At 39.6% G+C, this 23,580-nt stretch overlaps 1 protein-coding gene across 1 annotated transcript; it reads left to right on the top strand.

Moving 5' to 3' along the window:
* Positions 1 to 397: 397 nt before the first annotated feature.
* On the top strand, positions 398 to 22,891 carry LOC110196967 (flavin-containing monooxygenase 1-like). The gene is made up of 9 exons (XM_020970483.2): positions 398 to 969; positions 5,610 to 5,809; positions 6,589 to 6,777; positions 7,187 to 7,349; positions 16,263 to 16,405; positions 17,257 to 17,456; positions 18,739 to 19,094; positions 20,924 to 20,996; positions 21,996 to 22,891. The coding sequence occupies exons 2-9, from the start codon at positions 5,678 to 5,680 to the stop codon at positions 22,336 to 22,338; spliced, it is 1,599 nt and encodes a 532-aa protein (XP_020826142.1). The 5' UTR covers positions 398 to 969; positions 5,610 to 5,677; the 3' UTR covers positions 22,339 to 22,891.
* Positions 22,892 to 23,580: the final 689 nt, after the last annotated feature.

Here is a 23,580-nt window from a genome sequence, read left to right as displayed (position 1 = left end):
AAATGGAGGATTGCTCAACTGAGACTATTTTCCTAGCAATAACCACAATACTAGTAAGGATAAATAGGACAGCTGACAGATTCAGCAGACCAGTTCAGCAAAGGAATCCAGTAGAGATGTCATGTCCAATAGAGAGAAAATCCAGAATGAATAGTGGGGGCATCTCTGGTTCTGTGCCATCTGAGGTATGTGAAGTATCTCAAGTATCTCCAATGTGTGTGTTCATGTATTATCCCTTTAGATGGCCATTCTCTCCACTGGTGTGTGCATTTGTAGGAAAGGGTGATTGATATGAAGAATATATCGATAAGAAGAATATTATAATTTCTTTTATTACTATTTCATTAAACACCTTTGCTTCAAACTAGTTGTGTCCTGACTGATGAGGGAAACAGTAAACATCGGGAAGGACTGATAAGTTATAGTTTTGAGTGAATGAAGACACAGAAATCCTTGAGACTACAGTGAGTATTCAAGGGGAGCAACCCCAATGTTACAAGTGTGTTAGCATAAGTTACTTCATATCTCTGGACCTTCTTCATACCTGTAAAATGAAGGGGTTGTACTAACCGACTTTAAAGGTCCCTTCCATCTCTAAATCTACAATCTTAAATTGAAGCCCTATAGAAAAGAGAGCACATTGTCATCAGAGATTGTTTCTCTGTAATTTTACCCTTAGAATAAATGAATCAATAAGTTAATATTTAAGCCAACAACTTCTCTAGGGCAATGTCTCTCCCGTAAAGACTTATATACTCTGCCTCATTGCCTGAAAGAAGATGAGATTTAGATACCAAGGCCAACATCACTTCTTCCTAGGCTGTTGTTTCCTTCTCTGTTGGCTCCTTGTAAGTAACTTGGATCACAGTATCTGGACAATCCGTTTCCCACATCTTTAAGTAGGAAATAAAGCCTGTCCACCTGACTGGGGCAAAGCCAGCTGGGAACTAAGAGCAGGAAACATAGAAAGTAAGTATTCCCCTTGGAGCTCTGGAGCCTTTGGGTGGGCCCATTGGTGGTGGGATGGAAGAGGAGTTGTCCCTATTTAGCAGTTGAGCTTTCAGCAGCAGAATCATCTAGAAGAACTCTCTCCCTGCCTGGTAACCCTGGGGGGAAAAAATACAAAAAAAAAAAACCCCTTCCATGCTTGTAGCTCCAAGTTAAGTATAAGGGATTTTGAAAATCCTGTTTTGGAATGATAGTCAATTATCTTCTGGCTACATTGAGAACGACCCAGCTGGAGAAATCATTAAAATTATGGGATAAAAGAACCACAACTTAGATTTCCTGCACAGAGAAAATAGAAAATATTTTGAAAAAGAGGCTCAGGGTTTGTTTCGTTCTGTTCTGTTTTTTCTATTTTAGTTTTATTTGTTGGTTTGTTTTCCTGACAGCCTCCAATCAGCAAATCTAACATGGTCTAGGATAGTGACTTGGGACTTTGTCCTCCAAATTTTTTGTATTTGGTTGAGCTACCAAGACACCTTTTGGCATCGAACAAAAATTTACCAATAGGTGGCACTATTTTCATTTTATGCTAATGCTTCAGGTTCCAATCGTGTGCCCCATGGTCAAGATTTCTTATTTTCATTGTAGCATCAGAAGTCTTCTCCTCCTAACCTCCTGATAGTCAAGATCACTCTCAGCCCACATTCCTTTTGTCTTATATTTTCTCTCTAGAATAGAAACTAGGATTTTGCTTCAGGCTATTTACCTGTTACCATTTCTATGCAGTGTCTAGGACAAAGCAGAACACTCCTGACTCCTTCCATTTTGCTAGGAAAAATCTGATTTTAAATCTTGGCTCTGCCACGTAGACTCCTATAAATTTAGCCCCAGTTTCCTGTGAAATGGGAATAATGATACTTTCAATGACAGACAATATGGTGTAGTGGATAGAAAGCCCAGCCTCAAAGTCAAGAAAACCTGGGTCCAAATTCTGACTGTGTAACTGCGGGCAAATCGCTTAAGCTCTCAGTGACCTAGGCAATGTTCCAAAACCATAAACTGTGAAATTATTCATATTTGTTTTGATAAAAGGAGTTTCTCAAAGGGTGTTGTTGGACTAGTAAACACTAGTAAATATGCCATTTCTTAGGTAGGAGACACAGGAGGTCTTCTAGTACCTCTCTCACTAGCGGGTTCGCTTTTGATCCAGTCACACAGGAAGACAGGAATGGAATCATAATAAGGGGTTAAATAAGCTTCCTTTATTCTAGTCTAGTCTTCTCAAAGGGAGTTTGCTGATAATGGGAGCTCCAACAACCCTTCTCACTGCGGCCGGCATAAAGGGGGAGCAACTATCCCTCTGTCTGGATGGGGTCAGTTGAGACCAGCACAACTTGTGCTCTCCCCTAAATCCCCTCAAGCCTCAATGGGAGCCAGTTGAGGCAAACACACAGATTCTCCCTCCCAAGCCTTGATGGGGGCTGATCAAGGCACGTATAGCATTCAGCCTGCACATTCACCCCTAAGGGGTTTCCCACTCACTGACCAGTGCCCACTTGCTTAATAGGGCAACAGACAAAGAAGATACATTGCCAACAATAGCCTCTCAATTTTACACTGCTTCACCCCTGTATCTTCTATGACTGCACAGTAGAAACTGTTTTGAACCACCATCGTAAGAACTCAAATCTAACACCTGGGAAATGGAGATTGTTATGGCTATGGATTCTGGGAAGAAAACGCTAAGAAAGAATAACAAAAAATCGACTTTACACACACTAAAATTCACCTTACTTACACTCCACTCCTCCAGGATTCTGGCCTTACAATCTACACAGGTAACAATATGGCTCTTACAGTGTACACAGGTGACACTTTTAGGGGTCCTCGAGCCAAGAAGCCAAAGCATAACATCCACAATCCACAACAACATAACAACAACATAAACTGCAACAATATACAACAACAACGTGCTAAAATAACAACAACATAGATTCCAGCAACATAGACATTACGTTGGGCACCATCAGGTTTGCAAAAACAGCATGTCACCAGAGTGGCCACAAGGCCTAAAACAGAACATAGCACTCAATATGTAATACATAGCACAGTATATTTCATTTCCTAGCACACAATATGTAACATAGTATACCTCCCTTATACATTCTTTGGGGGACCAAGGTCTTCCTTTAACACAGCACATCCCCAGGGCAGCAGAGAAATGCAGCACACTCCTCCCTTAGGTCACAGCTCATTTCTGGGCCACAATCCCCTCAGTCAAAGCAAAGAGTCCAATCCTCTTCCTGAAAGTCTTCTAGGGGGTGCATCTTTCTCTTGCTTGGGGCTTGCACTCTGCCGTTGCAGGCTCCCACCTGGTATTCCCGGGCGTGCTCACAGTTCAGTAAGCCAGAAAGTCCAAGTCTTGGTACTGCTCCAGCCCCTGCCACAAGGTCTGGGGGGCAGCTGGGTGACAAAACCAACAGGGTGGGTCCCCAGGGGTTACAGCACGTCCCCCATCCCACCACAGACAACTCCACCCCTGAGTCCCAACTCATCCCAGGGGGATGTAGCAGGAAAGCATGCTCAGTGTTCCTACCTTGCTGAAAAGATTCGGAGCTGAGACCCTAGCTCTGTGGCTCTCTGCTCCTGCGGCGGGTCCTGCCTCACATTGGGAGGGACTGCTTCACCTCTCAGCAGCTCCCTGCTTCTGCCTGGGTCCAGACACAGTAGGCTCCGGGATCTCCTGCCCCCCGCTTCTGTCTCTGGCCCGCACCACCCCAACTCCAGGACAGCTCTCCCTCCTCCTGCACAGGGGCAGTGGTGCCCACCTGGGCTCTGGGCACAGCACACTTCCAGGGCCTCTGCCCCACCCCCCACTCAGGGGCCTCACCTCCCAGGGTGGGGCTGTTCCAGCCAGGGCTCTGGGCATCTTGTCTTCCCCCTTCACAGAGAAAGGGGCTACTCTCGTCTGGCTCTGACTCCAGCCACGGCCTTGGCTCTGAGAAGTTCAAAAGAAACGTCTCAGGTCAAGCTTCCCCCTCTACCTCTAGCTGCTGCTTAGCTTTAATTAACCCTTTCCTGTATTACAAGCTTCTCCTTTAGTGCAGGGAAACTTAAGAGGAAATTTTCCCACGCACTTTTACCTTTCACAATAACAAATCCAAGTCTTCTCCGGCTCATCTGATAACTCTGGCTCTTGAGCAGAGGGAATAACAAATATCTGAGCCCTAAGAATCTGGGTCTCAGTCTCTAATGTTTCTTGGGCTTTCTCACATGCCCCTTTTTCCTCCCACTCCTGGGATAAAGCAGTCCATACCTTCTGTAACTGGGCTTCCACTGACAGTAGCTTGGCTGTACTTTTTCTCACAATGATTAACTTTAGCCAGACTACCATACAAGAAACTGAAATGCCTGCTTTCATCTCCCAGACCCTACAGTCACAGTCACAATCACAGTCACAGTCACCTCTGGCTCGTCTCCTCACGAGTGCAGGTGCAGTAGGGAAGGGGAAGGAGAGGTTATCTCCACGGGGCTCCACGCTGGGCCCCCACTGCTGCACCTCGCTTGTTTCCTCTCAGGCTGCTGTTGCCTGCTCAGAGGCCCGCTGCCTCTGCCACTGCTCCAGGGTCTCTCTGGACTGGTCCAGAATGCTGTTGCATCTGACTCTCTGCATACTGCATACTGACTCTCTCACTCCTTTGGGGTCTCCCACAGAATTCCTATAACTCCCACAGCCTTTCTAGCTCCCTTCTTATCAAGGATACCCCCAAATTTTCTCAAAGCCTCTAGGGGTAAGGGGCACATCCTTCCACGCCTAGGAAGGGGCCCATAATCCATCCTCCCATCCCTGGGGAGAAATCCATAGAACCATAGTTACAAAAAATAACAAAATCACAGGAAGACATCCTGAGGTGCATATCCCAGAACCACTAAACCCCATATTTCCTTCTTGCTTTCAGTCTGTCTGCACAGATCCTCTCAACTACGCCCGGTGTTGGACAAATAAACACCAATATGCCATTTCTTTGGTAGGAGACTCAGGAGGGCTTCTAGCACCTCTCTCACTAGCACATTCTTTTGATCCATTCACACAGGAAGACAGGAATGGAGTCATAATAATGGGTTAAATAAGCTTACTTTATTCTAGTTTAGTCTTCTCAAAAGGAGTTTGCTTACAATGGGAGCTCCAACTCTTAACAGCATTCCTAACCACACCTGAGAAGTAGAGATTGCTATGGCTATGGATACTGGGAAGAAAATGCTAAGAAAGAATAACAAAAAATTCACCTTACACACACTAAAATTCACCTCACTTACAGGTTTTAACTAAAACAAATAAATCATAAGTCCTGAAGTATGATAAGATATGATATGATAATTTCAAAAAAAAATTTTCGATTATCTGCTTACTCTGTAACAAAATGGTCGTTCCCCAAAGCTCTTATCTTCCAGAACTGCCATAACATTGCCACTGCACCAAATAAAAAGCAGAAAATGGAAAATCATAGGACTAAACCAGTGTCCATGGCATGGTTTTCTCACACACATATAAAGACAGCAAACTGGTTAAATCTTTTAATCTCCATAAGACTTTTTCCTGCTTTTCTGGAAAAGTCAGGGATGGGTGGAGCATTTCTATTTATGGTAAGGATCAATTCTAGGACAAGAGGTCCCAGCAGAAGGAACAACTGAAGAAAGTCTTCTTGATCCTTGCCTGGCACAAGAGACCATGGTCAAGCGAGTTGCAATTGTGGGAGCTGGTGTGAGCGGCCTCACCTCCATCAAAAGCTGCTTAGAAGAGGGGCTGGAGCCCACCTGCTTCGAAAGGAGCAGTGACATTGGAGGGCTATGGCAATTCACAGTAAGTGATATTTCTTAACTCCTCTATCAAGCATGCTGACTAAGGCAACTTTGTGGCAAGGTGACCTTGGTCACTTTACCTCTCTGGACTTCAGTTTCCCAATGTATAACATGAGAGCCTTCTCTCAGATAATCTCCAAGGTCCTTTCTCTGTCTGTCTATATAATTGTTCTGTAACATTTGAGATCTACCCACTGGGAGAATTCTATTGGTACTAGGAGAGAATAATAACAGCTAGCATTTATGTAGTGCTCTAAGGTCTACAAAGCACTTTATTTGTCTTAATCTTGTTTGATCCTGACAACAACCCTGTGGAGATAGATATTATTATTATCCCCATTTTACAGAGAAGAAAACTGAGGTTGAGGGAGATCAAGTGACTTACCCAGGAATTCTACATTTCATTCTCTCACATAGGTTTCCCTTTTCTTTTCTTAAACATAATCTGTGATTTCATTAATATGGGGAAGTTCAATGAGGAAGCTCCCTCTGCTGCAGAATAGTTCTGTGATGTGAGAGAGTTGCCTAAGGCATTGTGAAGTAAAATTACTTGTCCAGGATCAGAAAGACGAGTATAAGCCAGATGTGGGACTTGAACCCACACCTTCCTTCCTGACTCTAGGGCCCTTCCCCCATGCTTTCTTTTTCTCTCACAGTTACAGGAAAGCAAATTCCACTGAAAAGTTTGTATTTCTCCCCATGTCATTTTGAACATTGACTTGTTGAGAGTTTTAATTTCTGGGGAATAATAACAATTCCCCCTTTGTGATGTTTCTGCAGGAATATGTTGAAGAGGGCAGAGCTAGCCTTTATAAATCTGTTGTTACTAACAGCAGCAAAGAGATGTCCTGTTTCTCAGACTTTCCTTTCCCAGAGGATTTTCCAAACTTTTTGCCACACGCCCGATTTTTGGAATACCTCAAGATGCATGCAAACAAGTTCAACCTTCTGAAATGTATCCAATTCAAGGTATGTCACTAATTGTTTGATTGGCAGAAAAGTAGTTTTATACATGTCTTCTTTTGTTGCTTCCTATCTCAGACTCAAGTTCTATGCTTGAGATTGAGAAACTGGCAAAGATCAGTGCTACTTGGCAGGATTCCTTCATCCCCTGGAGACTCTTCAATTAACCTGTGGAGGGAAATATGTCTTCATGCTATATAACCCACATGTAGAATCCTGTCTATGTATGGTCTTTATCTGAATGGCCTTAGGGTCTAATCCAGATAGAGTTATGGTTCCTAAAATATCTACACTATATCTATATCCTAACTATATCTACAATTGCTGGGTCTATATTTTTGTTGATTGTACATCACGACTTCTTGAAGGGGATGGGGAACAATGATATTTGAATACTCTGGTTTCTCTTTTTTAGACCATTGTCTGCAATGTGAAAAAATGTCCTGATTTCTCCACCTCTGGCCAGTGGGAGGTAATCACTGAACATGAAGGGAAGCAAGAGTCAGCCATATTTGATGCTGTCATGGTCTGTACTGGTTATCTCACTGACCCGTTTTTGCCGCTAGATACTACACCAGGTATAGTATTATCTTCGAAGTACTTCCATTTGAAAAAAAAACTCTTCTTATTGATATGGCTTTGTTTTGGATTTTTTGAAAAAAAAGTCACTGTGATATACAATGTGAGTGTACCCCCAACGTACTTTCACAGGCCCTGTTTTCTTCTTATTCTCTGTCTCATGGTGACCTCATCAACTGTCAGGGACTTAATTAGCATTTCTTTTCAAATGACTCATAGATGTATATATCTTTTATTAGCATTTCTTTCTCCTCAGTTCCAGTCACACATCACAAATCGCTTATTGAACATTTCAAAATGGATTACTGTAGGTATTCCTAACTCAAAATGTCCAAAATATAACTCATTGTATCACCCAACTTTCTTCCATACTTCTTTAAGTCACCCAAGTTCACAATCTGTCTCATCCTCAATATCCCACTCTTCGTCACTCTATATATCCAATAAAGGGCCAGATCTTTTCATTCCTCCTCAACATCTCTGGCATCTATGCCCTTCTCTCAAGTCATCCAGCCATCACCTTTTCAGATCCTCATCACCTTTCCTCTAACCTACTACAATAGCCTGCTGATGCATCTCCATCCTCCATATCACTGGCTGACTATATGACTTCTCTATTCAATAAATCCCAGTGGCTTCCTGTTCCCTCTATGATAAAATTAATTGTCATTTAAACTTCTTCACAACAGGATTCCAATCAGTTTTTCCAGCCTTATTCTACATCACTCCCTTTCACACGTTCTATGGTCCAATCAATCTGGTTTTCTTACCCTGTCTCACACAAGACTGATTTTACTCACTTGCAAGTGAAACCTTCCATATATATATATATATATATATACATCGTCTCTCCCCCATTAGAACGTGAGCTCCTTGAGAGGAAGGACCATCTTGCTTTCAGATTTGTATCCCCAGTGCTTGCTTTTCACATAGGAAACATTTAACAAATGTTTTATACATTCATTCAAGACACTCCATCTCTAACCTCTGCATCTGTGCACTGACTCTGTCCGATGACTAAAAAAAAACCCCTTCAATTCTACCTCTTAAAATCTGCAGTTTCCTTCAAAGTTTGGTTCAAGTATCGTATTCTACATGAGGCCTTTCCTGATTTCTCCTAGCCACTAGTATCATCTCCCCCAAATTTACCTTGTATTTATTTTTTTTTCAGAAACCTTGTATAGCCTTATAAATGTACATGTTATCTCCCATGAAGGAATACAAGGTCCTTGAAAGGAGGGACTGTTTCATTTTTATCTGTATCCTCAGAACCTATCACAGTGTATGGGATATAGTAGGAGGTTAATAAGCATACTGATTAATAACTATTCCTTCCCAATAACCCTCTCTCCCCAAGAATCCTCCTTTATCAATCAGTTAATGTGCCAGACACTGTACTAAGTGCCAAGGACCCATTACAACCATACAGCAAAGCTTGTTTTGAAAAAAGTCAGTCCCTGCCCTCAGGGAACTTACAATCTAAAGGTGGATGACAACACATAAAAGGGGTCTGAAAAGGGGGAAGTGAAGGGCAAAGAAGGTACCTAATGTGCAGGCATGGTGGAAAAGTCAAAGAAGTCTCAGAATTTCCTAGGGCATGGTAGAAAAGTTAGAGAAATGTTAAAAAGAGAAACAGTTATGTGAAACAGACCATGTCCAGGCAGGAAATACATTCCACCATCAGTCCTCTGGGATCAAGATTGGTCATTATATTCATCTGAATTCTGATGTTTTTCAATGCTATTTTCCTTTGTATTATTGTGGTCATTTTGTATATTCATCCCTTATGTCTGCTTTCTTTGATCTGAATAAGTTCATTTATTCAAAAAGTATTTTCTAGGTGCCTACTATGAGCCAGGTAGCATGGGAGATACAGTCTTCCTTAACATCTCTGAATTCCTTAAATTCATTTTTTGATGCAATAGTATTCCATTACATTCAAATAGCACTGTTACTTCAGCCATTCCTCCTCTGTTGGGCATCTCCATTTTTTTTCTTTTTAATATCACAAAAATATTGCTAGGAATATTTCCCTAATTCAGGGAACTGTTAAAAATATTTCCGTGAATATGAATATTTGTATGGCACAGTGTCTAGAACATTATATGTGTTTGCGTCATTCTTTACTTTTAGGAAAATTAGTCAGTTCACAAAAGGGTCAGGTTTGAAGGCATAGGCACCCACTTCGGTGTTTGTGTTTTAATGGCATGATGTACATATGTATGGTTTTAAAAGTCACTTTTATCAAAGCACTTTGCAAACCTTAAAGAACTATATAAATGTTTTATTTTATATCTTTATTATTGCCATTCTTTCTAGGAATCTCCTCATTCATTAATTCATTTTATCACCATGCAAGGTAGATAGGGCAGATATCATTATCCTAATTATACAAGGAAATGAAACCCAAAGTCATATGTTGGTTGCTTTGAATAAACTGGAATTTGGACTTGCTTGAAGTAGAAGCCCCATGTAGGAAAGAGCACTGAATTTGGAGTAAGAGGACTAGAGTTTGAATCTCAAATCTTCTAGTTAATATCTTATATGACACTGGACAAGTCATTTCATCTCTATGGGCCTCAGTTTTCTCATCTGTAAAATGAGTTTGGACTCATTATCAATCAAGGAACCATCCACCTCTATATTCTAGAATCTAATCATACATTCTAAAGGACTGATATATGGGCTTTATTTATAATTGCCTGTGACTGTGAGTTTTACCAAATAACAATAGAACCTTGATAAAGCCACAAGGCGTGTTACACAAATCTTTCTTTTTAATATTTGGGTTTTTTTAAAGTTTTGATTTCCAAGTTCTGTCTCTCCTCTCCCCACTCCCTGAGACAGTAAGCAATCAGATACAGGTCATACATGTGCAATCATATAAAACATTTCCATGTCATTTTGTGCAAGAAGACTTGAATAAAATAAAAAGAATGAAAGAAAGTAAAAACTTTCATGCTTCAGATTGTATTCAAACGATATCAGTTCTTTCTCTGGAGGCATAGTATGAGTCAGCATTAGTACTATGGGATTTTCTTCTATCATTGCATGGCTGAGAATAGCTAAGTCATTCACACTTCTTCATTGAACAATATTGCTATTAACATGTACAATGTTCTTGTTCTGTTCACTTCACTTTGCATCAGTTCGTGTAAGTCTTTCCAGGTTTTTCTGAAATCATCCTGCTTGACATTTTTATAGCAGAATAATGTTCCATTACAATCATATACCACAGCTTGTTTAGCCGTTCCCCAATTGATTGGCATCCCTTTGATTTCTAATTCTAAGCCACCACAAAAAGATTAGACAAGTTCTTTCCAGACCTTCTCTGAGCATCTGGCTGGCTCACCACTTTTTCTCAGAAGAGTTGGTTTCCCACAAAGCAGAAATATATTTGATTGCATAACAACAGTTCCAAAAATTATTTTCCATTCACTATTCCTTTTTCGTTTGGTGCTTCATGATCCACTAACCTTTGACATTAAATAAACCAAGCTAAGCCATCCATATCACCAGTTGATTTCAGCCAGAAGACAAAATAACCACCCCATGTCATTGAGCTAATTGAAACTAAATAGCAATGTCTTATTATCCTAATGTTGATACAGGATGAGGGGCCTGCTACAGAAAGCCAGTAGGTTTAGATCGAGTTTCAGGCAGTCTCCAAATCGACCCTGATTGGAATTAATGTCTCAGTCTCCATGGTAAATACCATAACAATAAATTTACTCTCTATATTCTATTTTCTTGCCAGTTTGGAAGAGTAACAGCTGACATCTGTTTATGTTTAACAATTACTGTCATAATCTGGGTCCAAGGGGCCAGGCATTGTCTCTTTCTCTATTAAAGAGACTCTCATTCTGGAGCTAGATGGACATGATCCAGATTGAATTCTAGGGGAATATGATTACCTAAAAAGGACAAGTTCTTTTTTCCTCTCATTTTTTAGCTCTTTATATCCTTATCCTGGGGCTTTAGGGGGAAAATTGCTTAAACTTTCAGTTTGGCTCATGTCTAGGTTTTGCTTAAAGTGGGAGGAGGAAAGTACTAGAATGTATTCACTATGTGTTCTAGATCAGGTATAGGACAGCTATTTATCTCCTTCACACAAAAGAAATGCTAAATACAAAGATTCTTTAGCAAGAATTGGCAGAACCTTTAAAAAAAAGGATTCAGTAACTTATAGCTATCATTATACTCTCCTAAAATTTGAAATTAAACCACAAAATACAAAGCGTTTTATAGAACTTGTGAATAAGTATTTTCATTTCTTCTCAGCTCTGTAGTCTCTCCCCATGTCTTCTGGCAATCCAAATCATGGCTTGAGCTCATTCTCCTTTCTATGTTCGTCATCTCCTCTGAGAAGCACTGCAGTGGATATTGTGCTTGCGGTATCATATCTTATAATGCAGCCAGCATTGCCTGACAGTCCCAGGAGATCTGACCTCTGGAAGTCAAAAAGCTGCCTCTGATGCTAGAGGGTCTATCTCAAGATCACTACTCAAACACTTATGATCATTGAAAGAACACAAAACAAAAGAAGCAGTCTGGGCTTTGGGATCCTACCTGTACTTTAGCTATTATGTACTTATAATGCACTTTTTTTCTACTAGCATAAGGGAAAGGCTAAGTTACTCCTCTCCAACCCTTGTTGTGAAACCTAATGAGAGAGAACTATTTGTTCCAGTGACAGTAAGGAAAAGAGCAAGCTAAAAGATATCTCTCCTTATTAAATTAATGTAGCCTCCTGCCTTGCCACCAACATGCAGCTAAGGAACCAATGGGAAGATAGCTCCATTATCCCAAAGCACTCAAGTCCTACAGTGCTGAGCCAGCACATGTCATCATCCAGAAACAGGCAGGGCAGCACATCGCCATCTATATGCCATGTGGCTATGCTGATAACACTTTGAGATTTGCAAAGTGATCAAAGGTATTATCTTATTCAATCCTCAGATCTTCCCTTTCCAGTAAGCATAGCAGTCATTGCTATACATGACTTATAGATGAGGAAACCAACATTAAGAGAGATTGAGTGACTTGTCTTTGGTCATACAATTTGAGAGGGCATGAGTGAAATTTGAACCTATGTAGCCCTGACATGAAATCCACTGTGTTTTCCATTGTGTTACAATATCTTTCATAAGCAGTGAAAGTACAGGACCGTATCAACTGAGCCCTTTGCAAGTGTTTCATCTGTTCTACTAAATTATACATTCCTTTTGGAAGTAAAATGTCTTTTAAATCTTTGTGAGCCCCTAGTGGCTAGCATTATGCAATAGAAGATAGTAATTTATGTGTTCAATGAAGATCATAATTTACAATTCAAATTCATTTTGCTGTGATAAATACATTCAGCATATTGGCATTACTGTATGAGTTGAGGCATGGAAGAAAGAGGCATGACATTCATTAAAAATGGACTTAAAAGGGCAGCTAGGTGGCACAGTGGATACAGCACCGGCCCCCGCAGCCAGGAGGACCTGAGTTCAAATCCAGTCTCAGACACTTGACACTTACTAGCTGTGTGACCTGGGCAAATCACTTAACCCAAAAAAAAAAAAAAGGAACTTCATTAAAGCTATCTATAGTCACATGAAAAAATTTTCTAAATCACTTTTGATTAGAGAAATGCAAATCAAAACAACTCTGAGGGACCACATCACACCTATCAGATTGGCCAACATGACAAAACAGGAAAATGATAAATGTTGGAGAAGACGTGGGAAAATTGGAACACTAATGCATTGTTGGTGGAATTGTGAACTGATCTAACCATTTTGGAGAGCAATTTGGAACTATGCCCAAAAGGCTATAAAACTGTGCATACCCTTTGACCCAGCAATAGGACTTCTAAGGCTATATCCCAGAGAGATCATACAAATGGGAAAAGGATCTTCATGTACAAAAATATTTATAGCAGCTCTTTTTGTGGTGGCAACGAATTCAAAATTGAGAGGATGCCCATCAATTGGGGAATGGCTGAACAAGTTGTGGTATATGAATGTAATGGAATACTATTGTGCTATAAGAAATGAACAGGTAGACTTCAGAAAAACCTGGAAAGACTTGCGTGGTCTGATGCTGAGTGAAGTGAGCAGAACCAGAACATTGTACACAGTAACAGCCACACTGTGTGATGACTGATTTTGATAGACTTGGCTCTTCTCAGCAATGCAAGGATCTAAGACAACTCCAAAAGACTCACAATGGAAAGTGCTATCCACATCCAAAGAAAGAACTATGGAGTCTGAATGCAGATCAAAGCATACTATTTGCTCTTTTTGTTTTCCTTCTGTTTTGTTTTGTTTCTTCTTTCTTGTGGTTCCTCCTATAGGTTCTAATTCTTCTTTACAACATGACTAATGTGAAAATATGTTTAAAAAAAGTGGACTTCTTTGAACATGGTGAATGTGCTTCTGAACAGTTGCATGTAAATCAAAATTTTACAAAATAATTCTTTTTTCTATAACATTACAAAACACTTTATACTTTAATGCTTCAGATGATCTCTGACCTCAGCCATAAACCTACTACTTCCACTGACACCTGAGTTCAAATCCCATTTCTGACAGCTGAAAAAAAAATTAAACTAAAAGTAGCTTGGGGAGGCAATGTTACATACAACATACTGATAAACAGAAGAAAGAATAAGAAAATTCAAAAGGAGACACGGACTAGTAGGGCAATGTAGGAAACAATATGCCAAATTTGAGATTAACTAAACCAATAACAATAAGTAGGTAACATTGCAATAGCATTCCCTATGTGCCAGGCACTGTGCAAAGCACTTTATAAATATCATTACATATGAGCTTCATAACAACCCAGGGAGGTAATAGACACTATTATTATCCCCATTTTACAATTGAAGAAACGGAGGTTAAGTGACTTGCCCAAAGTCTCAAAGTTAGTAAATGTTTGAGGCCAGATTTTACCTCTGGTCTTCCTGACTCTAGGTTCAGCACTCTATCCACTGAACCAACCAACTGTATGTAATGGAGATTTATGTTTTCATAAACAGTACTTTTTTCCATGCTTATTTGGATAAGGAAATGTGTATGTGTTGATTTTTGTCAATTGTATGATAAAAAATATTTTACCCCTTTAGAATGAATTTTCCTAAAGAATAGGGACTGTCTTTTTTTGTTGCTGTTTGTACTTACACATGCAGTACTCCACAGTTCCTGGGACACAGTAAGTATTTATTAAGCGCTTTATCTATCTATCTGCCTATCTATCTGTCTGCTTATTTATCTATCCTTCTGCCCATCTATTTACTTATGTATTTCTGGTAACCTCCAGGTTATCTATATTCTTTCTCAATTGAGGTGCCTCAGAAGGCTAAAATCCTTTTAACCCTAAGGGTATGATAATCACATCTAGCCCAAAAGGTAGTAAAAAAAAAAACATAGCAAAAACCTATAACCTAGGATTGAGTGTTTTTGTTTTTCCTTTTCTCTGATATCTCCAGCTACCACCCAAAATTCTTGACCCCAATAAACTATTTGATTTGTTATTTGAAAATTCCTTTGAACTCTAGTCAAATCCTCGGTCTGCATCGCCTCGAGCCATTTTTACACAATACATCCACAGAGGATCCATGTAGGGATGGAGTAATGAGTTTCCATGAGTCTCCCTTCCCCTAAAAGCTCCCGGTTGCCCTGCAAATGAACCCAGGTTCAAGAACAAAAGTAGGTCTAATGACTTCTGTTTTAGTTCCTTTGTTATAAATTCTTGCCCTTATTGTACCTACCTACCAACATCAGAATTGCTGGACTTTGTTTAGCCTTGCTGCCGACAACAGACTTCACCAATGTCTTTTCATGAGTCTATGATACAGTAAGTTTAAAGACACAGACATACAGCATTCCTGCAAATAGGATGGACTTTGGTTATCTTCCTTTGGCTCAGTTGGCTTACCCTGACATGAAGTCAAATACAATCCCAGCTCCAGGTTAAGAGAGGAGAGAATAAGGAAGAATGTAAAAGAGAGGGACTGAAGGGGTAGCTAGGTAGCTGAGTGGGCACAGTGCAGTGAAATGGCAAGCCACTCCATTGTCTTTGCCAAGAAAACCCCAAATGGGCTCACAAAGAGTCAGACATGGCTTAAATCAGTGAACAACAACAAACAATGCTTTATTAATCAGAAATAAGAAAGAACAATGGATCTGGGGAGAGAAGATCTGGTTTTCATTCTTCCTCTACTTCTTACCTTTATGACCTTGGACAAGACTTTTGGCATATGCTTTCCTCATCTGAAAAATGGACTAGATGATGGATATGGACTGGATAAACTAAGTCCCCTTCTAGTTCTTAAACCATTAAGGCAAGAAAGCACTTTTTTATACCACACCTCTGTGAGGGAGACAATGGTGCAAATATTAATACCACCATTTCACAGATGAGAAGACTGAGACCCAAAAATACTTAAGTGGCTTGACAGGGTCACACAAATAGTATCTGAGCCAGGATTCAAATCTAAGTCTGACTGCAAACACCATATTTTATTACTATACTCTACAGCCTTAATGAACTAGTGGGCTCATGAGGGGATAATTTTATGATGCCAATTATTTCATAGTATCATAAAATGTCAGAGTTGGGAAAGACCTTAATGGCCATCTAGTCCAATGCACTCCCAAGCAAGAATTTCCACCACTTCCAGAGTTAATTCCCCTTATGGATAACTCTGTTAGGAAGTTTTACAAGATCAAGTTTCCTCTTTGCAACTTCTAGTCAGTAGTCCTCATCTTCACCCAGACCAAACAGACCAGATATAATCCCTCTTGTGCATGGTGGACCTTCAAATACTAGTAGGCATAGTATCACCCCAAACCAATGTAATTGCCTGAATGACAGATTTTATTCACAGAGCTTGTCAAATCCCTCATTTCCTACCCTTGTAGGTATCAACACCTTTAAAGGGCAGTACTTTCACAGCCGGGAGTACAAGCATCCTGATCTGTTCAAGGATAAGAGAGTCCTTGTGATTGGCATGGGCAACTCTGGCACAGACATTGCTGTGGATGCCAGTCGTGTAGCTAAAAAGGTATGGACCTTGAGGCTACTAATTGTAATGAAAATGTCACATAAAATGTGCTGATGTGCTGAATGGCCTTTTAAAAATGTAGTTCCCCTTCATTACTGGTCAATTTCACTATAAATTCTGAATTTTTTATTTCTCTAGAAAGGAAAGAAGAGAGAGAGGTGGGGGCAGGGAAAGGTCCTCATCATGACATCCCTATTTTTGTTAATGACATCCAAAATTTTTCAATCACCAAGCACTTGGAGTCACAATGACAAAGATTCAAATCCTACCTCTGAGAATTACTAGCTGTGTGACCCCAAGGAAGTCCTTTCACCTCTCTCAGCCTCAAATTTTCTCATTCTTAAACAGGAAAAATAATAGCATACATCCACTGAGTTGTTGTAAGGCTCAAATGAGATAATGTTTGTCAAATCTTTGCAAAAAGTTAAAATGTTATATGACTATCTGTTATTTGGCCCCCTTAAGACTCAATTTGTCCATTTATGAAGTGGACATAATATGTACAGAGATGTTGTGAAGATCAAGTGAGATAATGTCTGTAAAGCCCTTTGCAAACCTTAAAGCACAATATAAACCATAAAGTTATTTGAGTTATTTTAGCAAACTGAAGGGAGACAAAGAAAGAAGATTTGGGGACTGCCAGAGCATTCAGTGCTTCTAACTTGATAACTACAAATGATGTTTATATGACACTTTAAGGTTTACAAAGTGCTTTCAATGATAATTATAATAATAACTGGCATTTAAATAGTTCTTTAATTTTTACAAAGAACTTTACAAATATTAACCCATGTGAACTTTACAGCAACCACATGAAATAAATGCTAAACAATATATCTGTTTGCTTCTAGGTCTTGCTCAGCACCACTGGAGGTGCATGGGTGATAAATCGGGTTTTTGACCATGGCTATCCTTCGGACATGGTGTTCACTTCTCGATTTCAAAACACATTAAGAAATTGCTTCCCAACTCCAGTTCTAAACTGGTTAATCGGAAAAAAGGCGAATAGCTGGTTTAATCATACAAACTATGGTTTGGTTCCAGAAAGCAGGTAATTTCTTGGCTTCTATTTTGTGCTCTCATAAAGGAGGGACTATAAATTTCTCAGAGTATAGAACCACATCCAAAACTCAATTTCAGCAAAGGATAGATGTGTGGGCTTTTGTTCCATTAGCAGGTAGAAATTGCGTCCTATAGTTTCCATTTGCAGTCTCTTTAATGGCCACAAGATAGACCCTCAATGAGACAAACTCAATTCAATTTAGCAAACATATAATAAGGACCTAATGTGTACTGTGGGAACAAAGATAGCTGTGACATTAACCTCTCAAGTCTTATAGAGGGCATGTACACAATCAGATACGAGGACCAGAATAAGATAAATAGATAGGAGAGGATAAGCAAAATTCCATGAGTAATTTGAGGAGAGAAAAATTATATCTACTAGGTCTCATCTGCTGGGGTGGTAAAATGGAGAAGAAGTGGGTGGGTAGGGTTGACAAAAGAAGAGAGGAAGAGACACAAATTAACTGGCATTTATTATGCATCTACTATATAACAGGCATTGGTGATATAAAGCTTCTGACGATATGAAGATAAAAAAGAAACAGTCCCAACACTCAAGGGACTTACATTATATCAGTGTAGAAAACATGCATATACATGAGCATAGAAAGATAAATATAAGAGAGTGCTATGTAAAATAAGTTACATGCATATACATATATTATATACAAATATAATTATATATATATACAAATGTACATGCATGTGTATATATGTGTGTATACATACATATATGAGAGATTATATATATTCACATACATACATACATTCATACATATATATGTATATGTATGTGTGTGTGTGTGTATATATATATATATATAATATATATATATATATATATATATGTATGTATATGTATGTGAGAGAGATCTGTGTGGAATTTCAAAAGAAGAGTGCTGTGCTGTGGAAAAATCTCCAGTTACTCTCAGAAGGTACAGTGTCAGAAGGTAGATAGAACTAATCAGGAATCACTGAAATTTGGAAAAAAACATAGGAGTGCTGAAGTGTAGGCAGAAACCTGAAGGTCCACCTCCTAGGTGTCCTCGCTCTGTTTCAATGTTGGTCAGCCAGTAGTCTACAAAGAGGAAGTCAGTATCAGAAATTTATAAATCCATCCCTACACAACTTCCTTCTCTCAAACCTGATACCTCATATTCATTGAAAGGGGAGAATTCCAGAACCAAAAGCAGGATCAGAGGGAGGTCAGAGGATAAATGAGGCGTATTATTCATTGGTGAACCTCTTCTTTCTCTGCTTTTATTTAGGACTTTCCTAAGAGAACCTGTACTGAATGGTGAGCTTCCAGGATGCATAATTACTGGGAAGGTATTGATCAAACCCAGTGTGGAGACAGTGAAGGAAAACTCTGTGGTGTTTAAGAATACTCCAGAAGAAGAACCCATTGACATAATTGTTTTTGCCACAGGATATACTTTTGCTTTTCCTTTCCTTGATGAGTCAATAGTGAAAGTTGAAAATGATCAGGCATCTTTGTATAAGTACATATTCCCTGCACATCTAGAAAAACCAACCCTGGCTGTCATTGGTCTCATCAAGCCTACAGCATCCTTGGTTTGCACAACAGAAGTACAAGCCCGATGGGCCACAAGAGTCCTAAAGGGTATGTAGATGGAAAACATAAGTGAGCAAAAGAGCAAGAGGGAAAAAAATCAAAGATAGTGGGAGGGCAGGGTGGTTTTCAAACTTTGTCTGTGTTGAAATGATGGCTGATTGATTTTAGAGACTAGAAATCTTGATAACTTACCAGTCCCCATTTAAAACAGACAGATTTAAAAACAGCTGGATTTATATGAGTACTGACTGAGTCACAGGGTAATGATGACTTACATTATATCTCTGAATGCCAAGAAAGTAGAGACTACAAAATACAGGCTGTTCTATCTGCATGCATAACCTAGCTATTTTTGTGAAATTAATGGGCCTAAGTAAGACACCAAAATGGTAATTTTAGTGAAATTATTTTAGTAAACCTAGTTACTTGGTACAGTAATATTGGAGATAGGTAGGTCTATAACTACTGATTAAGATGTTAATGTCAGAGCAGAAGAGGTTGCTTATGTAGTTAGTACCCTCAGAGATCTCTCCTTGACACCTGCTATCATTTTTCTCAATGACTTGGATGAAGGCATGGATGGTATACTCAAATGTGCCAATGATAGAAAAGTGAGAAGGGACTGACAGCACACTGGATTGTGAACCAAAAACATCTTGACAGGCTAGAACACTGGGCAAATCTAATAAGTAAATCTTCAATTAAGTGAAATTTAAAGTCCTACAACTTGGTTGAAAAATCAACTTCACAAATACAAGATGAAGAAAATGTAACCTGAAGCAATTTAGGTAGAAAGAGAAAGATCTGGCAGGTTTCGTGCTAGAAACTTAATATGAGTCAATAGTGTGATAAGGCAGTCAAAAACAAAGTTCATGTGATTCCAGCTTTCATTAAGGGAAGCATGACTTCCACAACAAGAGTAGTGATTGTTGGGGCAGCCGGGTGGCACAATAGATAGAGCGCTGGCCCTGAAGTCAGGAGGACCTGAGTTCAAATGTGACCTCAGACTAAACACCTAGCTGTGTGACCCCAGGCAAGTCACTTAACCCTTATTGCCAAAAAAAAAAACAAAAAAGAGTAGTGACTGTCTAACTGTACTCAGCCATGAGCAGACCATATCTAATGTGTTCTGGTTACTTTTGGGCATCATATTTTACCAAGAAAATTGATAAACTGGAGAGCATCACAAACAGGATGATAAGAATGATGTAGCTCAGACCTTGAGACCTTGCCATATAAGAGTCTCTTAAAGGCACTGGGGAAGTGTAGCCTAGCAAAAAGAGGCATGGAATACACATGGTAACAACATTTACACTTACAAAAATATACATATCTGACTTGACCTCAGAAGACTTACCTAAGAATGATGGGTGAAAGTTACAAGGAGTCATTTATGCTTGATTTCAGGGTAAAAAAATTCTAACAATTAGAACTATCCACAAATAGAATGAGCTGCCTTGGAAAGTAGTAAGTTCATTCTCATTGGAGGATAACCGTTATTCCAGTGTATTACAGAGATCTTTATTTAGGTATGGTTTGGATTGCCTGGCTTATGAGGTATTTTCTAACTTCGAGATTTGATGATAAAGGCCAAACAACTGGTCAGTTGAGTCACATTTTAGTTTTCTGCTGGTTACATTGACATCATACACACAAAGACATGGTAAGCCTAAGTCACAAGGATTGTCTTGTGACTTAACAACAACTTGCCTTTGCGGAAGGTTTGAATGTCTAGGAACTTGAACCATTGGTTTTGTCACTTTCTTGGGTGCAAGAAAAGCAGTGGCCAGCCTCACAATTATAAGTTGTGGTACTTCATATGGTTTGCCCAGAGTTCTAATAGATGCCTAAAGGAAATCTTTAATTTTATTTTGTAGGCTTGAATAAACTACCATCACCAGAGGCCATGAGAGAAGACATTAACAAAAGGAAAGCTAATAAAGCCACTGGGTAGGCTATGTCCCTTAATTGCTTGCATATCACAGTGAACTGTTTCCCTTAAGGGTCAATGATTGCTGTCTTAACTGCAGATAGCAAAAAGTACTGAATTTAAACCAGAAGGAAAATGGAGCCTGAAGAATTTTGGAAGAGTTCCAGGGCAACCTTTATTAGGAGTTGCAGGTGAAAGAAGAAATGAGGGGACCAACATGTCATGGCAATGAGGATACTGGATCATCACTATCTATCATGTCAAAGAATTAAGGACTTCAGAATAGGAATAGGGACTTTACCTGTGATTTAATTGGCATAAACAACTCCAAGGTTAGGAAATTCCCTCAACCAAAGCAGGTCAGCACCTTCTCTGAAACTTGCGGTTTTAGAGAGCAGTGTAGAAAAGTGAAAGGTTAAGTGATTTTTCCCAGGAACACATAGCCAGTCAGAGGCAGAACTTTTAACCAAGGCCATCCTGAATTTAAAGATATCCTTTATCCTATACCATACTGACTCCCATGGACCTAGAATTTCAGAATACATGACTGTAGGAGTGATGTTAAGGAAGTTAACATCATTCTTTGGTCTGGGGCCAGCAAGAGATACTGAATTATGACCATCTGGACAGCATGGTCCCAGGGTGGCTGTTCCACAGCTGAGTGGTCTATCTCCTCTAGGGCATGATTTCTGGAGGTTTGGTTGAGAGATTACAGCACTAGCAGAAAGGATATTGAAAAGAAAGCTAGGATGAAGCATGGTTGGCTCTGGGGCTGGCTAGGTAGAGTTTGACTCTTACCAACTGGAACAGTCCAGCCCTAGGGGAGTAGTTCCAAAGTAGTGTTTTTAAAATGGGTTCACTTCATAGTTAGGAATAGGAGAAGAATTTTGAGACCAGGAGACATATTAGCATATGTTAGAAAGAAAGACAAATCATGGATATGATTTTGTATTTTAGGAAGAGAATTTCGGTTTTACCTGTAATAAGATGACTTTTTTCTTTTCCTTTTTTTCACAAAGTTTTGGTTTACACTTTGATCTACCTTTGCAAGAAGATGCTGCCATATACCTAGATGAGCTGTTGTCCTTCATCGATGCAAAGCCTAACTTGTTATCTCTGTTCCTGGTGGACCCACTACTGGCTTTTAAGGTTTTCTTTGGCCCACTTACCCCATACCAGTACCGTCTGACTGGCCCAGGGAAGTGGGATGGAGCCAGGAATGCCATTCTGACCCAGTGGGACCGGACAATCAAGCCAACAAAAACTCGAGTTGTACAAGAGCCTCCGGATACTTTTTCCTACCTACCCAAAGTCTTCAGCTTTTTGGCTCTACTTGTCGCTGTATTTCTTATTTTCCAATAGTTGAAGCCCTTGGTTCCGTAGAACAAATGCACAGGGTAGTAGAGTAATCTCCTAGATCCTCCATCAGAGCAGAGCCTTCACTCTTGGGGTTCTCCCCAGAATAACTAACTTGAGGCCTCATTTTTCTCACCTGGAATCCACATGCACTCTAGAAACTCTATGGAAGCCCTATTGGCCAATAGTGTTCAGTGCGTATTTTTCCCACCCTTGTACCTCTCCAGCTGTATACTGACCTCCATATTCTACCAACCTATGGGAAGGAAAATTTTCTGCAAACATTAAAGCATTATATAAATGTGAACTATGATTATGGGAATTGTTTTTATATATATTATCTACATTTAATGCCAGTGGAATAAAATAGTATTTTCTGATTTTGGTAGTTTCAGAGGAGATACCAATCTGAGTAGTTAAACTTCCTTCTCCTTTATGAAATCTTAATTCAATTTGTGTACCATAGGCAGCCGAAGCTTTACAAATACTAGGTGTGTGTAGAGGTTTTATGCTGGGCTTTTCACTAAAGAACAATAAAGGAAGCAGTGAACAATTTCAAGTGTTGTTTTAATCTCTTTATTGTTGGGAAGTGGAAGACAGGGTATTTATAAAGAGGTAAATGGGGGGGGTGAGGCAGGGAGAAAACAAAGGGAAGGGAGATAATGTCTACACAGGATGACCTTGAACTCTGGGTGGATTAAGTAAATATCTATGTGGCACACACACACACACACACACACACACACACACACACACACACACACACACAAAGATCGAAGCTTCTTAACCTGTATTAAGCTGCTGTGAGCCTCAGCTCAATCAATATGAAATAATTTGGCCTCATAAACTGGGAGTAACTCAATCCTTCCAAGTAGTTTCAAATGAATTCAATGCCCCAAGAAGCCAATAGCCCTATCTCACTCTCATAAGCCTATGTACATAATTTTACTTCCTATCAAATGAACATTGTCTCTGAGAGCTTCACCTTGTGACACTACTATGAAGAATGAGGGAGACTTTCTGTTCAGATTCATGACCAAACAATATTTAGACTCAGAACTTCTCGAAGAACAATGCAATTCTCCATATCTCATTATGTACTGGATTTCTATTACATCTTTTCACCACAATGTTTAGGCTACCCTGCCCATAAAAGCCATTATGGACGTCAATTATTACTGTGCTCAAGAATGAGCGGCAAAGAGAGATACTCAAAGGGGAAAGGTAGGGAGAGAGAATAAGAAGACA

Source organism: Phascolarctos cinereus, unplaced genomic scaffold (assembly GCF_003287225.1).
Source record: "Phascolarctos cinereus isolate Bilbo 61053 unplaced genomic scaffold, phaCin_HiC Scaffold_5;HRSCAF=322, whole genome shotgun sequence".
Taxonomy (NCBI): Eukaryota; Metazoa; Chordata; class Mammalia; order Diprotodontia; family Phascolarctidae; genus Phascolarctos; species Phascolarctos cinereus.
The sequence above is the reverse complement of the archived record's forward strand: the minus strand, read 5'-3'. Positions and strand labels throughout refer to the sequence as shown.

Excerpts from the sequence above, each read along its gene's own strand:
- LOC110196967 (XM_020970483.2), top strand. The coding sequence starts at position 5,678 with ATGGTCAAGCGAGTTGCAATTGTGGGAGCTGGTGTGAGCGGCCTCACC. Across the intron at positions 5,810-6,588 it reads GAGGGCTATGGCAATTCACA|GAATATGTTGAAGAGGGCAG; the intron begins GTAAGTGATATT and ends ATGTTTCTGCAG. Across the intron at positions 7,350-16,262 it reads GCCGCTAGATACTACACCAG|GTATCAACACCTTTAAAGGG; the intron begins GTATAGTATTAT and ends CTACCCTTGTAG.